We start from the raw sequence: 23,247 nt of genomic DNA on the forward strand, positions 1-23,247 counted from the left end.
TGATAAAACACAGTGGACCTACACCAGCAGATGACATGGCTCCCCAAACCATCACTGATTGTGAAACTTCACACTAGACCTCGAGCAGCTTGGATTGTGGGCTCTCCACTCTTCCTCCAGACTCTGGGACCTTGATTTCCAAGGTCTATTGTGAAGTATCCACAATCAGTGATGGTTTGGGGAGCCATGTCATCTGTTGGTTTAGTTCCACTGTGTTTTATTAGGACCAAAGTCAGCACAGCCGTCTACTAGGAAATTTAAGAGCACTTCATGCTTTCCTCTGCCGATAAGTTATTTGGAGATGGAAATTTATTTCTCCAGCAGGACTCGGCACCTGTCCACACTGCCAAAAATACCTGGTGTAAAAACAACAGTATCACTGTGCTTGATTGGCAGCAAACTTGCCTGACCTTTTCCCCATAGAGAATCTATGGAGTACTGTCAAGAGGAAGATGAGAGACACCAGACCCAACAATGCAGACAAGCTGTTGGCTGCTATCAAAGCAACCTGGGCTTCCATAACCCCTCAGCAGTGCCACAGGTTGATCACCGCCATGCCACTCTGCATTGATAATAAACAAAATCCTATGTATGTACAATGGGGAAAAAAGAGGCATAGGCAAAGGCATAAAACTAAAAATAATATTTTATTCCAAAATTCTTTAAGTTAATATGAAATGTAAAAACAAGGGGAAATTCTCAAGAAATGGCTGAGCGTGAACAAGGGGCCAAGGATACAAGGGGCCATTTGAGGAAGACAGTCAGGCGAAACGGCGCTGTCGGGGTATTGCTGAGAGGTGACTGGGTCCAAGAAAGACGTTAATGTAACGTAAGTAATTTAGTTCCTTACTTAAGCCGCAGACTTTTCTAAACATTGCACTCATGCACCTTATGGTTAAAACTCATTGGCTTACACTGTGCCACGACTGTGGATATCTCTTCAGATGTGGCAGTGTTTTCGTAATACATTGGCACTTTGCACTTTATTCACTTGTGTGAACGCTGCAGCATACTGCTTATTACTTGCCAGGATTTCATTATGAAATAATGTGTTATTTGTCTGCTGCTAGAAGTTATTATCCTTGGCCCCTTGTTCACGCTCGGCCATTTCTTGAGAATTTCCCCTTGTTTTTACATTTTACATTATCTTAAAGAATTTTGGAATAAAATATTTTTTAATTTCATGCCTATGCCTCTTTATCATAATTGTACATACATGGGATTTTGTTTATTATGATTATATTTTTTAAGCTGGTGTTATAATGTATTCTAATTTACTGAGATAATGACTTCTGGGTTTTCATTGGCTGTAAGCCATAATCATCAACATTAACAGAAATAAACACTTGGCATAGATCACTCTGTGTGTAATGACTCTATATATGAGTTTCATTTTTTGTATTGAAGAAGAACAGGAATAAATTAACTTTTTGATGATATTCTAATTTTGTGAGTTGCACCTGTAACCGTGTGTCATTAACTGTGGTGTGACGGTGAGGTAGGTAATCCTGACCTAAGAGCCTACGTTGGTTTTTCCGCAGGAGTGATTTTTTTTTTTTTAATTTCTTCAAGGCAGAATTTTATTACCCAAGTGTAGTCTAGTTACCATCTCAGTTAGTTTTGGTGCTGGTACTTGTGGTGGAAGTACGCTATTTTTTTGACAAATCCCAGTACATTCATCCCTACGCTATGACTTCTGTAGGAAGTATTCAGTGAGGACTTTCTTGTATATTTTTGGACCTTGCGTCCATTTTCTTTGCACATTGCACTTTACGTTATATGTTTTTTGTTGTCTGTTTTAAGAATAGATAATAAAAGTAAATTTTTTAGATCCCAACTTGCTTAACCACCATTGCGATAAATGGCGGCTCTTGGTCATAGAAGGGCATCCCAATAAGTCAGTGACATAATCCAAAGCTGAAGCCGATCCCCGGGCAGCCAAAACTTGGGGTACTGACACGAAAGTGACTAGAACAGCTGCTGCGGATAAGGAAACTGGATCAAACCAAAGCCATCAAAGAAAAACAATAAAATCGAGCCAAGAAGCAAGAAGGAGATGAGAAATCACCATGTATAGTGAGCCTACTGAAAGTGTAGAATGTATTTTACTGTAACAAAAAAGTGAAAAAGGAACACAGCAAAATAACAACACCATACAGTGTCTAACTAATGGCATCATATCCGAAAGTCACTGTGACAGGTGCTTTAGTGGTATGTATAAAGTGCTGAGGTAATGCAGATAGAGATCTACCATGCAATGAATTGTCTATAGAGATGTTTATAGAGGCTAACAACACTAATATAGGGTCAAAGTCACAATACTTTCATATAGGGTGAAGGATTGCATTGTGGCTAAGAAGCACTTTATTACAATAAGTCGCTTATCCATGATAGAATAAGAAAGGAGATCTCCCGCCCATACCCCGACGCGCGTTTCGCCTTTTGCTTTTACGAAGGGATGTGTAATGATGTGGGAAGAGATTCTTAGCCATAATTTATACCTTCACGATACAATCCTTCACCTTATATGATAGTATTGTGAATTTGACCCCATAACTATCTGCTAATATTAGGGCTGTTACCCTGCATTAACATTTTTATGCATATTGATATTTGGAGCACAGTGATCATTATTTTCCTATAGAAACATTTTTTTGGAGGAGGATTACTCTACTCTTGTCTTTTACTTGTGCTATTTCTTGTTATGACCTCCTTACAGTAATATATTGTACAAAATGTTTTTAGATGTATCAATAAAATATTCTAATTTTTGTTCCAAAGAATTTATTGGGTTTTCCAAACTTTTTAACTGGGGACGGTAGATCAGGGGAGGGGGAAGGGAGGGAGGGGGAAGGGAGGGAAAGGGAGGGATATGAGTGTAGGGAAAGTACCCCTATAAAAATAGGGGAGACGGACCGTCACACAATACAGTAAGAATATACAAAGTTGGAGTGGCATTGAGATAAAGCATCATAGTAGGTTTGTAGAGTAATATAGTGGCCATTATTTTACATATAAGAAACAAATATATGAAAGACTGTCAAAATATAAGAGGTAGAACGGCACTAGGATAGAGCAAATCCAGGTAGATAGGACTATTAGCGGACAGCTATGTGTTCAGGCGCCACAATCGCTAAGGGGACCGGTGCTCAGCACAAACGTCCACAAAGTAATCCAAGTATAATAGAAGAGAAGAAAAAATGCGGCACTCACCCCGAGATAGCTGTGAAGATTGTGGTCTTTTATTGGAGAACAAATGAAAATAACATCCGTCAGGACATCAGGTATGTACGAGGGTGCGGTATAGGAGCTCGGACGACGGCCGTTTCGCACACGCAGGTGCTTCGACGGGTCTGGACCCGTCGAAGCACCTGCGTGTGCGAAACGGCCGTCGTCCGAGCTCCTATACCGCACCCTCGTACATACCTGATGTCCTGACGGATGTTATTTTCATTTGTTCTCCAATAAAAGACCACAATCTTCACAGCTATCTCGGGGTGAGTGCCGCATTTTTTCTTCTCTTCTATTATACAAATATATGAAAGCCACACCTAGACTTGATTAGATAACTCTGACGATATGTTGCAGCTCCAAAAATACAACCTAAAAACAAAAAGGTTAGTTAAGAAATGCATAGACATAAATAATGCATTAGCTCTGAAGCTGTTCAGTGATGGCATATTATACACGTAAGTATAGATGGCTCAAAAGCTGTCCAGTAGAAATGAAGATTATGTGAAGGCCTGTCGGCTCCCGGACATCATCAGATGACCTATGGACCTTGTGGGCAAAATGTTCGGTTCAAATACAGGCTGTGACGTGGACTAAACGTAAAGAAGTGAGATGTCCCTCAAAATTCTCAATTTGGTTTGGGTTTGGACGCAGGGCCAGGGGGAGATCTAGGAGGACCAATTCCCGCACAATCCAGGAAGTCCGCCGCCCCGTCTGGAGAAGTGAAGGTGCGCCACTTTGCCGCAAAAAAGAATCTTAGGCTGGAGAACTGATGCCAAATGTACTGCATTCCAGCCTGCTGCAGTCTATAGGTGACGTGTTGGAATGATTTTCGTTTTTGTAGAGTATCCTTACACAGGTCCCTGTAGAAGGACAAGTGGCTGTATGGGGAAGAGAGAAATTTTGATTCCCTTGCGACATTGAGCAATGAGTCTCTTAACCAGTTGGGATAGAATGAGATAATTACGTCTGCAGCTAGATTTGACGGGAGAAACGGTGGTTTGGGTATCCTGAATGTTTTCACAACTAAGTTTTTCCCTTTCGTATCAGGGAGCAGGTAAGATATCATAGATGAGACATAGTCTCCCAGTTGGGATTTTCCCACTGATTCTGGGATTCCTCGGATTTTCAAGTTGTTCTTTCTTTTAAAGTTTTCAAAATCTGATAAGTTGTTCTTAAATGTGACTATATCCTTTTTTAGATTGATCATAGGATCTGGTTGTATAGGTTCACCCCCTGTATTATGGGTAGACTTCAACTCGTGATGTTCCCTAGAGGCGTCAGACTTTTTCAGGGTGACGGGAGGTTTGACAGAGGACATTTTAAAGTTAGAGGTTGGAACAGCATTAATTTGTGAAAAAATGTCTTTAAATAGTTTTTTGAAGATTTTCTCAGATGTTCTGGTTCCCGTTATGTCCATAGATGTTAGGAGAGCCTTACATAGATTAACCATGAATTTCACTGAGGGGTAGCTGTCAGAGGCTGAGATTTTGTCTATCAAGGAGTAATTAGGGACCTCATAGCAAGATTGTTCATGCTCCATGTCGCTATTATCTGAGGACTTTGACATGTCGTCTAAGCCGCTCAAATCCTCAGTGTTGCTAGACCCCTCTGAGTACCCGTCTGAGCCTGATAGGCCCTCATTGTCAAAGTCATCAGATGAACCGTTGTAGTCAATGTTGGAGGAAACTGAAGATTCCATACAGTTGTCTGGGTGTGCATATTTCTCTTCTAATGGTGACATAGGAGGGTCAGGGGTTAACTGAGAATAGTCAGTATTGGGCTGATCTTTAGATATCCCTCCAGTAAGGGTTTCAAGTTGTGCATTGAGTGAGTCAATAAATGCCTGGGGCATCGTCGCAGCAAGTTCTGCTATTTCTCTTAGTGAAGAGGATTTATTCTTACACATATTGGATTTATTTTTTGAGGATACACAGTCATTGGTGGTGTTGAGCTGGATCCCCAGCTCCAGTGATAGTTCTTCTTCTTCTTCCTCCTCAAAATTCAGCACTGGAGGTGATAGGGAGTTGTCTCTGTGATTGTGCCCCTGTTGTGGGTACGATTCTGTCCCATCCCTAAGGGGTCTGTCCCAGTCTGATGAATTACACTTATTGCCGCTTTTTTTATCATTAGGCAATTTCCCCCTCCTGCTCTGGAGGGGTGTGCGGCACCCGTAATGCTCTCTCTCTCAGGGTGTAGTGAAGCGGTTAAGCCTTGCCGCTGCTCTCCGGCTTCACCATCCTCTGCCGCCACTCCCCGTGATTGATCCCCTCTGCCCCCTTCACATCCAGGTACGAATTCTTGGGCATCGTACCTTAGTGTGCTCCGGTGTGTCAGGGGGATCTCTCCGCGGCTGGGCTGCTGAGCTGCCTGTGTCTCTTCTGTCGGCTTCCTCAGCGATGCCGGGGCTTGCGACGCTGGGGTGGACTCTCGGCGTCTTCTATCCACTTCCCCGCCTGTCATCGGTAGCTGGATGGGTGCAGGGATCCTCGTCGCTGGCGCCGCTGCACTATTTGCGGTATACCTCCGCCGCGTCGCTGCATAGTGGAGCCCGGCGGTCTCTCTGCCTCTTACCGGCTTATCCGCAGTCTGTGCCGGGGTAGAGGCAGGGATAGGGGACCTCCGCACAGCCGCTTGGGTGGTCTTCGGTAGTCTTTGGGGCTGCAGGACCGCTGTATTCCGACCAGTCGCTCTGCTGCTCTGAGTCCCGGAACTACTTCCTCTCTCTCCAGAAGGAAGCTTGCGGCCGCCATTACTGAGATTCTCCCGGGTACTTCTGAGCCCAAATGAGGGAGATTTCGTCGGAGTGCCGGCATTTTTCTTCGTCCCCCCTGGTCCTGACATGTTCTTGTTGGTTGGGGAGTAAGATAGTCCACGTTTAAGTATGTTTGAATAGTAGCAAACAAGGGAATAGCAGGAGCTTCAGACAAATACGTCTGCTCCTGTCCCTTGGCAAACCATGCCCCCTCAAAATATTCTAATTTTTAACATATTCTGACATTATTTTTTTTTGGGTGATTTCAGTCTACTCCATTTCTTTCCCGGTTGTTTTAATGATGATCATATAGGAATACATCACCAGTAATATTACCATGACTCACTGTGGGGGAACATCACACTTAGACATGTTCCCAGCCCAACGCAATATATATTTGTGCTTTGTCTTTTTCTTGTCAGTACTGCACCAAATAATAGATCTATAACGTGCTGCTCAGTAATGTAAAAAAAAAGAAACGCTATACAACATCTGTTATATTAGATGGAGAAAACAACTGCATTCCAAAGATGTTATTGGGCAAAAAAAACATTTTTTTGGAAATGAAGAGTAGGAAGAATCGTTTTGGAAAAAAAAAGTTTACAAATGTAATGGTCGAACGCATTTCACTATTTAAAAAAAAAAGCTAAAAGTAACAACAAATTAACAATTGGTTAACCAACTAATACCAACGTATAGAATAATAAATTATGCTAATATAATATCCAGACATCAGATTTAGAAAGTGATCAATAATAGTGCCGAAGGGAGCACTGAAAAGAAACATGGAAGAACGACTACAATCAGAAGTCATCCCTGTTGTATCTTCTCCCTGTGACTGTGGTGGCTCTGTCCTGGATTTACCCATCCAGTGTATAATAATATTAATTTGATGTTAGCGTGACATTATTTATTTTTTTATTATAAGTGGTCTATATATATTAATATTAGGGTAAAGCTTATCATATAATCAGGAGTTTCTCCTCTCATTGGCACATAAGAGCCAAAATGTGCCCCTGCTGCTCACAACTTACATTATGCAAAGGAGGCACTTCTTTAAAAAATATTAAAGGGGTTGCCCGGGCTTGGGGCTGAAGTCTGCAGTCACTGTATGTGACTGCAGACTTGTAAATATTCACAGTGTGCACAATGTGCGCAGTCAGGATTCTCTTGAGCAGTCGGTCATGTGATTGCAAGCATGTGATTTGTATACTTCCGGCCACATTCCGACTAGACGTATCCAGCCTTACACAATACAATACAATTGAGCGAGGCCGCACACGTCTAGTTGGCACGTGACCACATGTATGCAACTATACACTTGCAATCATGTGCCTGCTCGCTCCTGGCACACTGTGAAGATTCACAAGTCTGCAGTCAGAAGGATTGACTGCAGATTTGAGCTCCAAGCCTGGACAACCCCTTTAAATGGATCTTCCTCCTTAGGCTGGCTTACACAACAAGACCTTTTCCGTGTCTTGGACGAAAAAATTGCCCAATCCTCTCGCTACATCCAGCGCCTTGTAGGCAGGACACGAATACCAGCATTTATATGGAAGCGGCACATGGCTCACGGGACCAATGAAACTGCCAGAGTTACCTCCACAGACTACTTTGCCCTTAGCACTGTGAGTATCATGCTATGCCATTTGGACCAGTATTTTTAGTTCTTCTATACCCCTACAACTCATGATATTAAAGAGATACCCCACAGAAAGAGCTATAGTCGCTCCTGGTGCACAGACCATATAGATGTGTCCTCCTTTACCTTTCATCTTGGCTCAACATATACCAAGATGTCTGGTATGAGATCACCAGCTTTTTTTTTTTTACAAAATAAGAAACTTGATTTTGTGATACTCTGTAGAGATATGATTATGATCTAAGTGCCTTTATATGGCCACCAAGTGATTGTAATGTGAACAGCAGTTTGTTGAGGATTTTGTTGGCAAATTGCAATACTGTATTAATTTTTATTCTGAGAAATTGGGAGCCGATAACCAGTGGACATGTCTGTAATTAAATTATATTAGTTCATAAAATCATGGGGTTTCATAAAAAGATTAGACTATTTTAGATTCTACAGCCTCTATGTATCACTGTACCCAGCAGATTTACTACACTCTAGAAACCATGGGTTTTCATGAAAAAGTTTAGACCACTTAGTTACCACATCTACTATGTGGCATATGCTGTAGAAGTCAAATGGTCCTATATTTTTCATGACAATGCTCTATCACAGCACATAGCAGATCTAATGTGATACACAAAGACTGTAGAAGCCACGGGTTTTGATTAAAAAGTTTAAACCACTTTGTTTCTACAGCCTCTATGAATCACAGTACATAGCAGATTTAATGTGACACACAGAGGCTGTAAAAGCCACGGGGTTTAATTAAAAAGTTAAGACCATTTAGCTTCTACAGCCTCTCTGCATCACGTACATAGCACATCTACTGTGATACACAGAGGCTGTAGAAGTCAAACGGTCCCAAATTACACAATCAGTGATAGTTCGGGATTCTTTTTTTTAAGAAGTGGAGTTTAGGAATACAGATCTAGATGCCATGCATTGACCATGGGATGTTACTCAATGATCATACAACAAATATTTGTGGAACCCATCAGGCTTTTGCACAATTTTTCTTGTTTTTATGTTCAAAAACTATACAAAATAATAAAACGCAAGTAAATAAAAAGGAAAAAAGAATGAACATTTTCATATTTCTGAATGACACGGCAGATGAATTCACCAAAACAATCACTGTCTCCATTAGGCGTCCTGAGCAGCCGGTGACATTTTACAGGACATCCATAATGAAATGCCAGAGAACCATGGGGAACGAGTGAAGGAAATGTTTTGTCTCACCTGCTGTCCATGATAGAAGACGGCTAAGAGGAACATGGCCATTAGCAGCAGGGAGGCCTCTTTCGTCCCTAGGAAGTCTGTGCTGGAAAATAGATAAAACAGCCATTGTCACTCTTTACGAGCCTCACAATATAGCGCGTCGTCAATGGGTGAATATCAGTCCAGTGGGTAATGTAGCACTTAAGATGCGCTGCGTGGGCGTCTGACAAGCCTGCTCATATTACTCATGCAAGGATTCACTATAATGTATGCTTGATATCACATCGTCCATATCTAAAGACTTGCACTCTTGGGTCCAGTCCCTTCTTTGGTATTTATATGCAGAACCATATTGTTCTATAAGTAGGAGAAAAATGATTGCAACTGGGCTACGCACATTGCTTTCCTAATGTTTCAGATATTAAAGGGGTATTCCACCTTTAGAACCTCCATTTGTTTATGACCTTTGAGTCAAAATGGCCACGGTGGCAGAGAAAAAAAGGTAAGAAGTCTCCATAACCTCCATAGATGACAATGGAGGGAGCTGTCTGATTGCCCAGCTTGCTACCTTATTCCCCAGCTGCTTTGTTTGCCATATTAAGGGGCAGGTGACCTGCATTCTCCAGCTACGTTGGGGTCCCAGAGATATTAATATCCATTTTTGATATGGCATATGGGCTGTAATGTCAATACTCCCTATAGCTCTGCTACTGTATAGGGTGTTGTATTTCAAATATCCAATTTCATGAAAATAAAGGATATGAAGACCTTCAAGGACATTTTGTTATTTAAATGTATGTATTTTGGTCTAAAAAGCATTTTTGCTATAATGTTTAATTAAAAAATGTAGACCATTTAGTTTCTACAGCCTCTATGTTTCACAGTACACAGCAGATTTACTGTGATCCACAGAAGCTGTAGAAGCCATGGAGTTTCATTAAAAGTTTAGACCATTTAGTTTCTACGGCCTCTATGTATCACAGTATGTAGCAGATCTACTGTGATCCACAGAAGCTGTAGAAGTCATGGGGTTTCATTAAATGTTTAGACCATTTCGTTTCTACAGCCTCTATGTATCACAGTACATACCAGAGCTACTGTGATCCACAGAAGCTGTAGAAGCCATGGAGTTTCATTAAAAGTTTAGACCATTTAGTTTCTACGGCCTCTATGTATCACAGTATATAGCAGATCTACTGTGATCCACAGAAGCTGTAGAAGTCATGGGGTTTCATTAAATGTTTAGACCATTTCGTTTCTACAGCCTCTATGTATCACAGTACATACCAGAGCTACTGTGATCCACAGAAGCTGTAGAAGCCATGGAGTTTCATTAAAAGTTTAGACCATTTAGTTTCTACGGCCTCTATGTATCACAGTTTATAACAGATCTACTGTGATCCACAGAAGCTGTAGAAGTAATGGGGTTTCATTAAAAGATTAGACCATTTTGTTTCTACAGCCTCTATGTATCACAGTACATACCAGAGCTACTGTGATCCACAGAAGCTGTAGAAGCCATGGAGTTTCATTAAAAGTTTAGACCATTTAGTTTCTACGGCCTCTATGTATCATATTATATAGCAGATCTACTGTGATCCACAGAAGCTGTAGAAGTCATGGAGTTTCATTAAAAGTTTAGACCATTTAGTTTCTACGGCCTCTATGTATCACAGTATGTAGCAGATCTACTGTGATCCACAGAAGCTGTAGAAGTCATGGGGTTTCATTAAATGTTTAGACCATTTCGTTTCTACAGCCTCTATGTATCACAGTACATACCAGAGCTACTGTGATCCACAGAAGCTGTAGAAGCCATGGAGTTTCATTAAAAGTTTAGACCATTTAGTTTCTACGGCCTCTATGTATCACAGTATATAGCAGATCTACTGTGATCCACAGAAGCTGTAGAAGTCATGGGGTTTCATTAAATGTTTAGACCATTTCATTTCTACAGCCTCTATGTATCACAGTACATACCAGAGCTACTGTGATCCACAGAAGCTGTAGAAGCCATGGAGTTTCATTAAAAGTTTAGACCATTTTGTTTCTACAGCCTCTATGTATCACAGTACATACCAGAGCTACTGTGATCCACAGAAGCTGTAGAAGCCATGGAGTTTCATTAAAAGTTTAGACCATTTAGTTTCTACGGCCTCTATGTATCATATTATATAGCAGATCTACTGTGATCCACAGAAGCTGTAGAAGTCATGGAGTTTCATTAAAAGTTTAGACCATTTAGTTTCTACGGCCTCTATGTATCACAGTATGTAGCAGATCTACTGTGATCCACAGAAGCTGTAGAAGTCATGGGGTTTCATTAAATGTTTAGACCATTTCGTTTCTACAGCCTCTATGTATCACAGTACATACCAGAGCTACTGTGATCCACAGAAGCTGTAGAAGCCATGGAGTTTCATTAAAAGTTTAGACCATTTAGTTTCTACGGCCTCTATGTATCACAGTATATAGCTGATCTACTGTGATCCACAGAAGCTGTAGAAGTCATGGGGTTTCATTAAATGTTTAGACCATTTCGTTTCTACAGCCTCTATGTATCACAGTACATACCAGAGCTACTGTGATCCACAGAAGCTGTAGAAGCCATGGAGTTTCATTAAAAGTTTAGACCATTTAGTTTCTACGGCCTCTATGTATCACAGTTTATAACAGATCTACTGTGATCCACAGAAGCTGTAGAAGTAATGGGGTTTCATTAAAAGATTAGACCATTTTGTTTCTACAGCCTCTATGTATCACAGTACATACCAGAGCTACTGTGATCCACAGAAGCTGTAGAAGCCATGGAGTTTCATTAAAAGTTTAGACCATTTAGTTTCTACGGCCTCTATGTATCATATTATATAGCAGATCTACTGTGATCCACAGAAGCTGTAGAAGTCATGGGGTTTCATTAAAAGTGTAGACAATTTCTTTTCTACAGCCTCTATGTATCACAGTACATACCAGAGCTACTGTGATCCACAGAAGCTGTAGAAGACATGGGGTATCATTAAAAAGATTAGACAATTTTAGTTTTTACAGCCAATATGTACATGTATCACAGTACACAGATCAAAGCAGACAGGGTATGAGCCTAAGGAAGGAGCTGAATCAGCTCCTGAACGAGTAACTCGAATAAAGCTATGTTTTATTCAAATCATTTCCTCTCCGGTTGATGGCAGTGCTTTGTAGCCCGAAGTTTTATCCTTTTAATCCCTATTGTGTCCATCCAGATCCTCATAACCTGGAGATCCAGAGGAGAGTCCTTCCCTGCTTACAACAGTGTTGTGCCTGAAACTGCAAAACAGGTTCAGGTAAGTAAACATACTTACCATTGCCACTTGGGATTTCCTTATTGATCTCTTTACATTAAAAAAATTAGACCATTTCAGTTTCTACAGCCTATATGCATCACAGTACATAGCAGACCTACTGTGATCCACAGAAGTTGTAAAAGTCATGGAGTTTCATTAAAAAGATTAGACTATTTTAGATTCTACAGCCTCTATGTATCACAGTATCCAGCAGGTTTATTGTGATCCACAAAAGCTCTAGATACCATGGAGTTTCATGAAAAAGTTTAGACCATTTAGTTACCACAGCCTCTCTGCATCATGCACATAGCACATCTACTATGATACGCAGAGGCTGTAGAAGTCAAATGGTCCCATATTTTTCATGACAATGCTCTATCACAACACATAGCAGATCTAATGTGATACACAAAGACTGTAGAAGTCATGGGGTTTGATTAAAAAGTTTAAACCACTTAGTTTCTACAGCCTCCATGAATCACAGTACATAGCACTTCTACTGTGATACACAGAGGCTGTATAAGTCAAAAGGTCCCAAATTTTTCAGGACAATGCTCTATGAGCGAAAAAAGTCTGACTAATATATTGTATCAAACTTGCCAGAGGGATCTGTGGCAATACATTTGTCTAGAAGAGATTACAAAGTCATTTCTAAACTGGAACCAAAGAAATTTACAGTTGGAGCCAATGTCTCCAAATGTCTCAGGAGTAATTTGCCTTTCAAAATAATTAGCAAGGAGTAGGGACAAGTCTTCTGGGAGACAATCAGAGGAACATCCAAAGACCTACACTATTTGTAGCCTCATCAAAATCTGATCACGGTTGCTATATAAGGAAGGAAGGGGACAAAAATGGGAAGTGATGGCGAGGAGCAGAATGGAAGAGGTGGGCAAGGCTCGGCACCCACCTCTATTAGTGGAAGGAAACTAACAAAAAGCGGAGCTCACTCTGGCAATTGCCTTGCCAGCTTCTAGAAAGGGGAATCAATAAACAAAGGGAATGTGTCATCAGAAAATAATCCACCGTTTAAATCAGGTTTTCATGTTAGATGTATTTTTTTTTTACTTTTTTGTTAATTATTTTTTTTTAATATTATTCATAAAAAAATATTGATGAAAAAAATAAAAATCTTGCAATTTTCACACTGGAATCTGGGGATATTTTAGGCTCATACTTCCTGTTCTTTCAGGAAATGCACATGCAGATTAGCAGCAATAGATGGACTGTGACCCTATCTTGTGCACTGAAGCATCAAATGTTAGTGCACAAAGGTCATTGTGAAGAGAGGAGGAGGAGGAGAGCTGTGACATCAACTATTGTGAATGGTGGATCCTAGGTTATCTACTGTATATAGAGGTGTTATCAGCCATTGTACAGGAGGAGGTGAGCTGTGACATCACCTATTGTGAATGGTGGATCCTGTGTATCTACTGTATATAGAGGAGTTATCAGTCATTGTACAGGAGGAGGAGGTGAGCTGTGACATCACCTATTGTGAATGGTGGATCCTAGGTTATCTACTGTATATAGAGGTGTTATCAGTCATTGTACAGGAGGAGGAGGTGAGCTGTGATATCACCTATTGTGAATGGTGGATTCTGTGTTATCTACTGTATATGGAGGAGTGATCAGTCATTGTACAGGAGGAGGAGGTGAACTGTGACATCACCTATTGTGAATGGTGGATCCTGTGTTATCTACTGTATAGAGAGGTGTTATCAGTCATTGTACAGGAGGAGGAGGTGAGCTGTGACATCACCTATTGTGAATGGTGGATCCTGTGTTATCTACTGTATATAGAGATGTTATCAGTCATTGTACAGGAGGAGGAGGTGAGCTGTGACATCATCTATTGTGAATGGTGGATCCTGTGTTATCTACTGTATATAGAGATGTTATCAGTCATTGTACAGGAGGAGGAGGTGAGCTGTGATATCACCTATTGTGAATGGTGGATCCTGTGTTATCTACTGTATATAGAGATGTTATCAGTCATTGTACAGGAGGAGGAGGTGAGCTGTGACATCATCTATTGTGAATGGTGGATCCTGTGTTATCTACTGTATATAGAGATGTTATCAGTCATTGTACAGGAGGAGGAGGTGAGCTGTGATATCACCTATTGTGAATGGTGGATCCTGTGTTATCTACTGTATATATTATTATTATTATTATACATTTTTATAGCGCCATTTATTCCATGGCGCTTTACATGTGAATATGGGGCAAATACAGACAAATACATTAAACACGAGCAAATAACAAGGCACACGGGGACATAAGGAGGGAGGACCCTGCCCGCGAGGGCTCACAGTCTGCAGGGGATGGGTAATGAAACACTAGGAGAGGGTAGGGCAGGTTGTGCGGCGGTTCAGTAACTTCAGGATCACTGCAGGCTGTAGGCTTGTCGGAAGAGGTGGGTCTTCAGGTTCTTTTTGAAGGTTTCTATGGTAGGTGAGAGTCTGATGTGTTGGGGCAGAGAGTTCCAGAGTATGGGGGAAGCACGGGAGAAGTGTTATCAGTCATTGTACAGGAGGAGGAGGAGGTGAGCTGTGATATCACCTATTGTGAATGGTGGATCCTGTATTATCTACTGTATATAGAGATGTTATCAGTCATTGTACAGGAGGAGGAGGTGAGCTGTGACATCACCTATTGTGAATGGTGGATCCTGTGTTATCTACTGTATATAGAGGTGTTATCGGTCATTGTACAGGAGGAGGAGGTGAGCTGTGATATCACCTATTGTGAATGGTGGATCCTGTGTTATCTACTGTATATAGAGGTGTTATCAGTCATTGTACAGGAGGAGGAGGAGGTGAGCTGTGACATCATCTATTGTGAATGGTGGATTCTGCCTGTGATAATAATGAGACTTCTGAAAAGTCTTCTGGAAAGAACAAGTAGAAATGTAAAATACCTGTATTGGCTAATGTGAAATCTGCAAAATTTAGATTTTTTAATGACTATAAATTGTTGAAAAAAAAACGCTGCCAACATATAAAATAATACTTGTAACACATAAACCTGATATAAACAATAGGTAGTTTTCTAATGATGCATTCCATTTAAATGCAGTACTGGGCATATGAGCTGTATTAATACTACTACGCCACTGTATTTTCTAATAAAGCATATTCTGATCGGTGAAAGCAGCACAAGTAAAGCATCGCAAGTGTCATTTACCGATCTGATCACCTTGTCGGGATGTAAAGGAGAAGAAGACGACAGATTATTGCAAAGAATATCGCACGCTGACTACAACACACAGAGGCACATCATTTGCTTTGGAGCCATTAATGAAAATGTTTGTGCTTTTGAGGCTTTTTTTTATTATTGTTTAGTCGGACATGGGGTCATTACCGATCTGACACCTAACAGTCAATGATTAAGAATTTGGGACAATGCATTTTTCTGGTGTTTTCCGCTAGAACCATTCCCTGTAGTTTACAGTACAAGTCAATGGGAAGGCTCAAAAGGCTTCTGGATATTTTATGGAGATTTTGTCATCAATTTTGGTTAAGAATCCCACTAGTGGTTTGTTTATTATCCAATGGAGTGAAAAACAACCGGTAAACAACAGTAAAAAAAAGTTTTCACAAAAACCATTGGAAAACTCTCCAAAAAAGTGTAGAAGAAATGTTCAAGAAACGACTGAAAAATGACATAAAAGACACTTCGAGGTTTTTTTTTCCTGAATTTCCTGAAGAGTCTTCTGCTTGTAGGCACTGAGCGGAAACGCTCCAATCTCCCTCAAAACTGTGAATTTTGGCTCATGGAGTTTTTTTTTTGTAGAGTTTTCCGAGTTGAAACTAAACAGAACCTCCAAACTTTTTAGATGTTTTGCAATTTTGTGGAGGATTTGGAAAGTTTACGCTCCTTTTAGTTTCTGCTCCAAAACTCCTCGGAAAACTTCTATGTGCACATTAGCCAGTGCCTAATTTGGAGTGTTTTGGAGTGTTTTCCATCAGGAGACACTTAGAAGAAGTAACACGCATGTTCTTTTTTCCACCAGGTTGTTTCCAAAACCTGACGTAAAAAAAAAAAATGCTTAAAAAAACCAAACAAATGGTTTTGCAATACAGACTTTTAAGAGTTTTGTTAAGCAAATTTTCATTTTTTTAGTTTTATTTTTTTAGTGGACCTGTTCCAAAAACACTCCTACAGTGCGCAGTGGTGGAAGACCGGATGCGGATAGTATTGAGATTGGTGATTGTTTGTGCCAAGATACCTTGGACATTGGGAAAAAGACTCAAGAGATGTGACCCTGGTGCCAGGCGCTAGCAGTGTCACTGCATGGTCAGACTTTTATTACTTCTCCCACCACTCTGGAGCAGAGGTGGCCTCCAATCCGGAGTGATGGAACATGCGGAAGAAGGGGAAAACTTTATTTCTGATTTTCCTTACTCTGAAGAGTGAGAATTATAGAGGAGGTTCACACCTGCAGGGGGGGGACAGGGTTTTCTCTACCACAATGAAATATCAAAAAAAAAAAACAAACCATGGGGGCACTTACTTCCCGTTGTGATGTGAATTGTCGTATCGTAAGAAGAGAGAAGTATAAATGGTTTCTGTCAGCAGGGAATATATTGCTATCATGATGAGCAGCACCGCCAGCTTCAGGACAGAGTTGAGTCGTAAAAAGACAGCGCAGGTCACCATCGCCAGAACTCCGGTGAAGACAAAGTACTAAGAGAATACAAAACCAGACAGGTGAAATCCGGAAATATCACACACGACTGAGAATTTACTAAACAACATGTTTATGTTTACATAGGAAAGTTCAGATTTAGATTCACCATTCAGATTTGTCACCAAGTCAAAAGTGACCAGTTTTTGTCCTCATATTATTCCCCGTGTTTCAGGTTTTTTTTTTTATTTCATACAGTTTTATACTGTATGTATGAGTCTTTTTATTTAGTGCTAATTTTTATGCTCCTTACAAGATCCTCAGGGGCGTGACTTACAAGATCCTCAGGGGCGTGACGTGAGCTCTTCTGCATTATCACCCTGTGAGCCACGCCCCCTAAGTAAAGACTATAAAAAGGAGCACTAAATAAACAGAGCCATATCTCTGGCACTATATGTCGGATTTAATGGGAACCTGACAACCAACCCATGGCCAGCATGTATCAGACATTGGCTGCATGTTTTCAACCATATATCTTTGACTTTGAAACGCTGCGGCATTTCAAATAAAAGCATACATTAAAAGGCGCTGGGGGCCGGGCAGCACAGGTGAGAAGTCAAAAAAGGGGATCTCAAGGCTTCCATATGCTGCCAGTTGCTCACAGGTCTCTCCGTTTTTAGCTAGGTAAAGACATAGATGTCACTGGAGATGACCCACCTGCTGGACTAGTCTCCTGTGCGGCTCGGTCTCTGACATCTTTAAAAGTAGGTTCTTTTCTGAAAGATACATGGGTAAAATCATGCAGCCACTGTCGTGAGACATGCTGGCCGTGGAACGGGCCACATGTATCAGCTGTCAGAGATAATACTTAAAGGGATAGTGGGAATAAAGTAAGAGCAGGACCTGGCTACTTTTGACATGGTGACAGGTCCGCTTTGAAGGAATTGCATGCGATTCAGTGTTAATGTGGTATTCTAGCCAAAAACATGATTAGGGCTAATGCAGGATTGAATTCAGCTGCAAATTGGCAGATGAGATCCTCCTGTGATTTACTGCTGTGCTAGAGGCAGCGAGGACTGTGAATAAAATGTTGCTGTGGAGAAGTCTCTCTACCAAATAATGGTAAAAAAAATGGGAAAAAAAAGTCCAATTTTGGGTGGGCTGCGACTATCTCCCCCACAAATATAATAAAATAATCATGCCGTACTAATTTGTCACTAGAAATCTTTGAAATTTCAACCCCCATAAAAAGAAGTTCCAAAATGTAGGACTATGATGATTTTCTGCAAAAGGAGCTTCACTTGTCTTCCAAAAGGGCTGTCGCCCAAGGGTTGTGGCCACCCCAAATTCATCTGTCACTGATAGTTAGCATTGGACGATTCTGTTTATGGAGTTGATATTTAGTCACTAGTGTTGAGCATTCCGATACTGCAAGTATCGGGTATCGGCCGATACTTGCTGTATCGAAATTCCGATACCTAGTTCCGATATTTTTGTGATATCGGAAATCGGTATCGGAGTGTGCGGTACGTATGGTTCCAAGGGTCTGGAGGAGAAGAAACTCTCCTTCAGGCCCTGGAATCCATATTAATGTAAAAAATAAAGAATAAAAATAAAAAATATGGCTATACTCACCCCTCCGAAGGACCCTGGCTGTCACCGCTGCAAGCGTCCGCCTCCGTTCCTAAGAATGCAGTGAGTGAAGGACCTTCGATGACGTCGCGGTCAGGTGACCGGTCACCTGACCGCGACGTCATCAAAGGTCCTTCACTTTCTGCAATTCTCAGGAACGGAGGTGGATGCTTGCAGCGGTGACAGCCAGGGTCCTTCGGAGGGGTGAGTATAGCCATATTTTTTATTTGTATTCTTTATTTTTTACATTAGTATGGATCCCAGGGCCTGAAGGAGAGTTTCCTCTCCTCCAGACCCTGGGAACCATCGAGGATACATTCCGATATTTGTGTCCCATTGACTTGTATTGGTATCGGGTATAGGTATCGGCGAGATCCGATATTTTGCCGGTATCGGCTGATACCAACCGATACCGATACTTTCAAATATCAGAAGGTATCGCTCAACACTATTAGTCACTGTACGTTTCAGTTCCGTATGATCACATGGAAACTGTATTTATTTTACTGACTTACAGTACAGACCAAAAGTTTGGACACACCTTCTCATTTAAAGATTTTTCTGTATTTTCATGACAATGAAAATTGTACATTCACACTGAAGGCATCAAAACTATGAATTAACACATGTGGAATTATATACTACTACGGAGTAGTAACCGGGAATGGTCTTCCAACAATCTTGAAGGAGTTCCCAGAGATGCTTAGCACTTGTTGGCCCTTTTGCCTTCACTCTGCGGTCCAGCTTACCCCAAACCATCTCGACCAGACTCATCAGACCAAAGCACAGATTTACACTGGTCTAATGTCCATTCCTTGTGTTCTTTAGCCCAAACAAGTCTCTTCTGCTTGTTGTCTGCCCTTAGCAGTGGTTTCCTAGCAGCTATTTTACCATGAAGGCCTGCTGCACAAAGTCTCCTCTTAACAGTTGTTGTAGAGATGCGTCAGCTGCTAGAACTCTGTGTGGCATTGACCTGGTCTCTAATCTGAGCTGCTGTTAACCTGCGATTTCTGAGGCTGGTGACTCGGATAAACTTATCCTTAGAAGCAGAGGTGACTCTTGGTCTTCCTTTCCTGGGGCGGTCCTCATGTGAGCCAGTTTCTTTGTAGCACTTGATGGTTTTTGCCACTGCACTTGGGGACACTTTCAAAGTTTTCCCAATTTTTCAGACTGACTGACCTTCATTTCTTAAAGTAATGATGACCACTCGTTTTTCTTTACTTAGCTGCTTTATTCTTGCCATAATACAAATTCTAACAGTCTATTCAGGAGGACTATCAGCTGTGTATCCACCAGACTTCTGCTCAACACAACTGATGGTCCCAACACCATTTATAAGGCAAGGAATCCCACTTATTAAACCTGACAGGGCATACCTGTGAAGTGAAAACCATTCCCAGTGACTACCTCTTGAACTCATCAAGAGAATGCCAAGAGTGTGCAAAGCAGTCATCAGAGCAAAAGGTGGCTACTTTGAAGAACCTAGAATATAAGACATAATTTCAGTTGTTTCACACTTTTTTGTTAAGTATATAATTCCACATGTGTTAATTCATAGTTTTGATGCCTTCAGTGTGAATGTACAATTTTCATAGTGATTAAAATACAGAAAAATCTTTAAATGAGAAGGTATGTCCAAACTGAGGAAGGAAACCACCGAGCCACTTTGTCATCCGGTATGTCAGTATTATTTGAGGACTATATGGTGATGCTATTTGAAATAGAGTATTTTGGTATTACTAAAGCACTGTATGTTGCTGTTATTTGAGCACTGTATGGTGGTATTATTTGAGTACAAAATGTTGGTATTTGTGTACTGCATGGTGGAATATTTTAAGGACTGTATATACCTATTATTTGAGCACTGTATGATATTTCTCGGTATTATTTGTGCCTTGCATGTTGATATTACTTGAACACTGTATGTTGGTTTTATTTCAGCAGTTCAGCACTGTGGTGGTATTACACTGTGTGCAGAATTATTAGGCAAGTTGTATTTTAGAGGATTATTTTTATTATTGATCAACAACTATGTTCTCAATCAACCCAAAAGACTCATAAATATCAAAGCTTAATATTTTTGGAAGTTGGAGTGTTTTTTTTTAGATTTGGCTATCTTAGGAGGATATCTATTTGTGCAGGTAACTATTACTGTGCAGAATTATTAGGCAACTTAATAAAAACCAAATATATTCCCATGTCACTTGTTTATTTTCACCAGGTGAACCAATATAACTGCACAACATGTAGAAATAAACATTTCTGACATGCAAAAACAACACTCCAAAAAATTAGTGCCCAATATAGCCCCCTTTCTTTATGATGACACTCAGCAGCCTCCATCCATAGATTCTGTCAGGTGCTTGATCTGTTTATGACCAACATTGCGTGCAGCGGCCACCACAGCCTCCCAGACACTGTTCCCAGAGGTGGACTGTTTTCCCTTCATGTAGATCTCACATTTTATGAGGGACCACAGGTTCTCTATGGGGTTCAGATCAGGTGAACAAGGCGGCCATGTCATTATTTTTTCTTATTCGAGACCTTTACTGGCCAGCCACACTGTGGAGTAGTTGGAGGCATGTGATGGAGCATTGTCCTGCATGAAAATCATGTTTTTCTTGAACGATACCGACTTCTTCCTGTAACACTGCTTGAAGAAGTCTTCCAGAAACTGGCAGTAGGTCTGGGAGTTGAGCTTCACTCCATCCTCAACCCAAAAAGGTCCCACAAGTTCATCTTTGATGATCCCAGCCCACCAGCCCATACCAGCACCCCACCTCCACCTTGCTGGCGTCTGAGTCGGAGTGGAGCTCTCTGCCCTTTACGGATCCAGCCTCTGGCCCATCCATCGGGCCCATCAAGAGTCACTCTCATTTCATCAGTCCATATAACCTTTGAAGAGTCAGTCTTAAGATATTTCTTGGCCCAGTCTTGACGTTTTATCTTATGTTTCTTGCTCAAAGGTGGTCGTTTTTCAGCCTCCTTACCTTGGCCATGTCCCCGAGTATTGTACACCTTGTGCTTTTTGTTACTCCAGTAACGTTGCAGCTCTGAAATATGGCAAAACTGGTGGCAAATGGCATCTTGGCAGCTTCACGCTTGATTTTCCTCAATTCAGGGGCAGTTATTTTGCGCCTTTTTTGCCCAACACGCTTCTTGCGACCCTGTTGGCTATTTGCCATGAAACGCTTGATTGTTCGGTGATCACGCTTCAAAAGTTCGGCAATTTCAAGACTGCTGCATCCCTCTGCAAGACATCTCACAATTTTGGACTTTTCAGAGCCGTCAAATCTCTCTTCTGACCCATTTTGCCAAAGGAAAGGAAGTTGCCTAATAATTACGCACACCTTGTATAGGTGAGGTCATTAGACAACACCCCTCCTCATTACAGAGATGCACATCACCTGATTTACTGAATTGGTAGTTGGCTCTCAGGCCTGAACAGCTTGGAGTAGGACAACATGTATAAAAAGTATCATGGGATCAAAATACAACTTGCCTAATAATTCTGCACACAGTGTATTTCAAACACATCATTTTAGTATTACTAAAGCACTGTATGCTTATATTATATAAACAGTGCTTGCTTGTGTTATTTAAGCCATATATGTTGATATTATTTCAGCACTATACGGTGGTATTAATTCAAGACTGCATCGTATTAATTAAGCAATGTATGGTATTACTGTTTAGTAACATAGTAACATAGTAACATAGTTAGCAGGGCCGAAAAAAGACATTTGTCCATCCAGTTCAGCCTATATTCCATCATAATAAATCCCCAGATCTACGTCCTTCTACAGAACCTAATAATTGTATGATACAATATTGTTCTGCTCCAGGAAGACATCCAGGCCTCTCTTGAACCCCTCGACTGAGTTCGCCATCACCACCTCCTCGGGCAAGCAATTCCAGATTCTAGTTTGAGCACTGTATTTTGGTACACCGTAATATGAATACTGGATGATGTTTTTCTTTCAGTACTGTATGGTGGTATTAAATGAAACACTATATTTTGATATTATTGCATATTGGTATTATTTGACCACTGTACATTGGTGTTATTACAGCACTGTATGATGTTGTTATGTTTTTTTCAGCACTATATGGTGGTATTGTGTGAACTCTGTATGTTGGTTTTAGCTCAGCACTGTATGCTGCTATAATTTGACCACTGTGTGTTGATATTATTTTAGCACTGTATTGTGGTATTATTTGAGCACTGTATGTTGGCATTGTTTGAGAACTGTGTGGCGTTATTATTTGAGCACAGTATCATGGTATTATTTAAGCCCTATATGGTGGCATTATTTAAGCACCATATGATGGCATTATTTGTGCATTGTGTAGTGATAAATAAGCACTGTATGGCGGTATTATTTGTGCATTGTGTATTGATATCTAAGCACTATATGACGTTATTATTTCAACACTGAATTTAGTTTCATTTCAGCCCTGTATGGTGAATATGTTTAAACATTATATTTTGCTACTACTACAGCACTGTATGGTGGTATTATTGGAGCATTGTATCCTGGTGTTAAATGTGCACCGAATGTTGGTATTATTCGAACACTACAGAAATGATATCTGTAATAAAAACAATGATTGTTTTTCACACCCAGTAATTATTTGAACACTGCATGTTGGTATTATTTTAGAATTTCTTGCTTTTTTCTGTTTATCGCATGTTGACATTATTTGTATATTGTTATTTTTTGTTCACTGTGTGGTGGTATTATTTCAGCACTGAATGGTTGTATTTGCAGCATTTGGTACCGATGCTTAGTTACTTTACCAGATATTATTTTTGTTGTATATGATGGCG

The 23,247-nt window shown here is 40.7% G+C and overlaps 1 protein-coding gene across 2 annotated transcripts in view; it reads right to left on the reverse strand.

The window, feature by feature from the left end:
• ADCY8 (adenylate cyclase 8) overlaps positions 1-23,247 on the reverse strand; it is a 376,530-nt gene that overhangs the window by 26,740 nt on the left and 326,543 nt on the right. For both annotated transcript variants that reach the window (XM_069731929.1, XM_069731928.1), the window contains 2 exons: positions 16,671-16,843; positions 8,856-8,937 (listed from right to left, as the gene is read on the reverse strand). In XM_069731929.1, the coding sequence (XP_069588030.1) occupies positions 8,856-8,937; positions 16,671-16,843 (255 nt within the window). The remainder of the gene's footprint in view (positions 1-8,855; positions 8,938-16,670; positions 16,844-23,247) is intronic.

The sequence above is a fragment of the Ranitomeya imitator genome, chromosome 6 (genome assembly GCF_032444005.1).
Source record: "Ranitomeya imitator isolate aRanImi1 chromosome 6, aRanImi1.pri, whole genome shotgun sequence".
Lineage (NCBI taxonomy): Eukaryota > Metazoa > Chordata > Amphibia > Anura > Dendrobatidae > Ranitomeya > Ranitomeya imitator.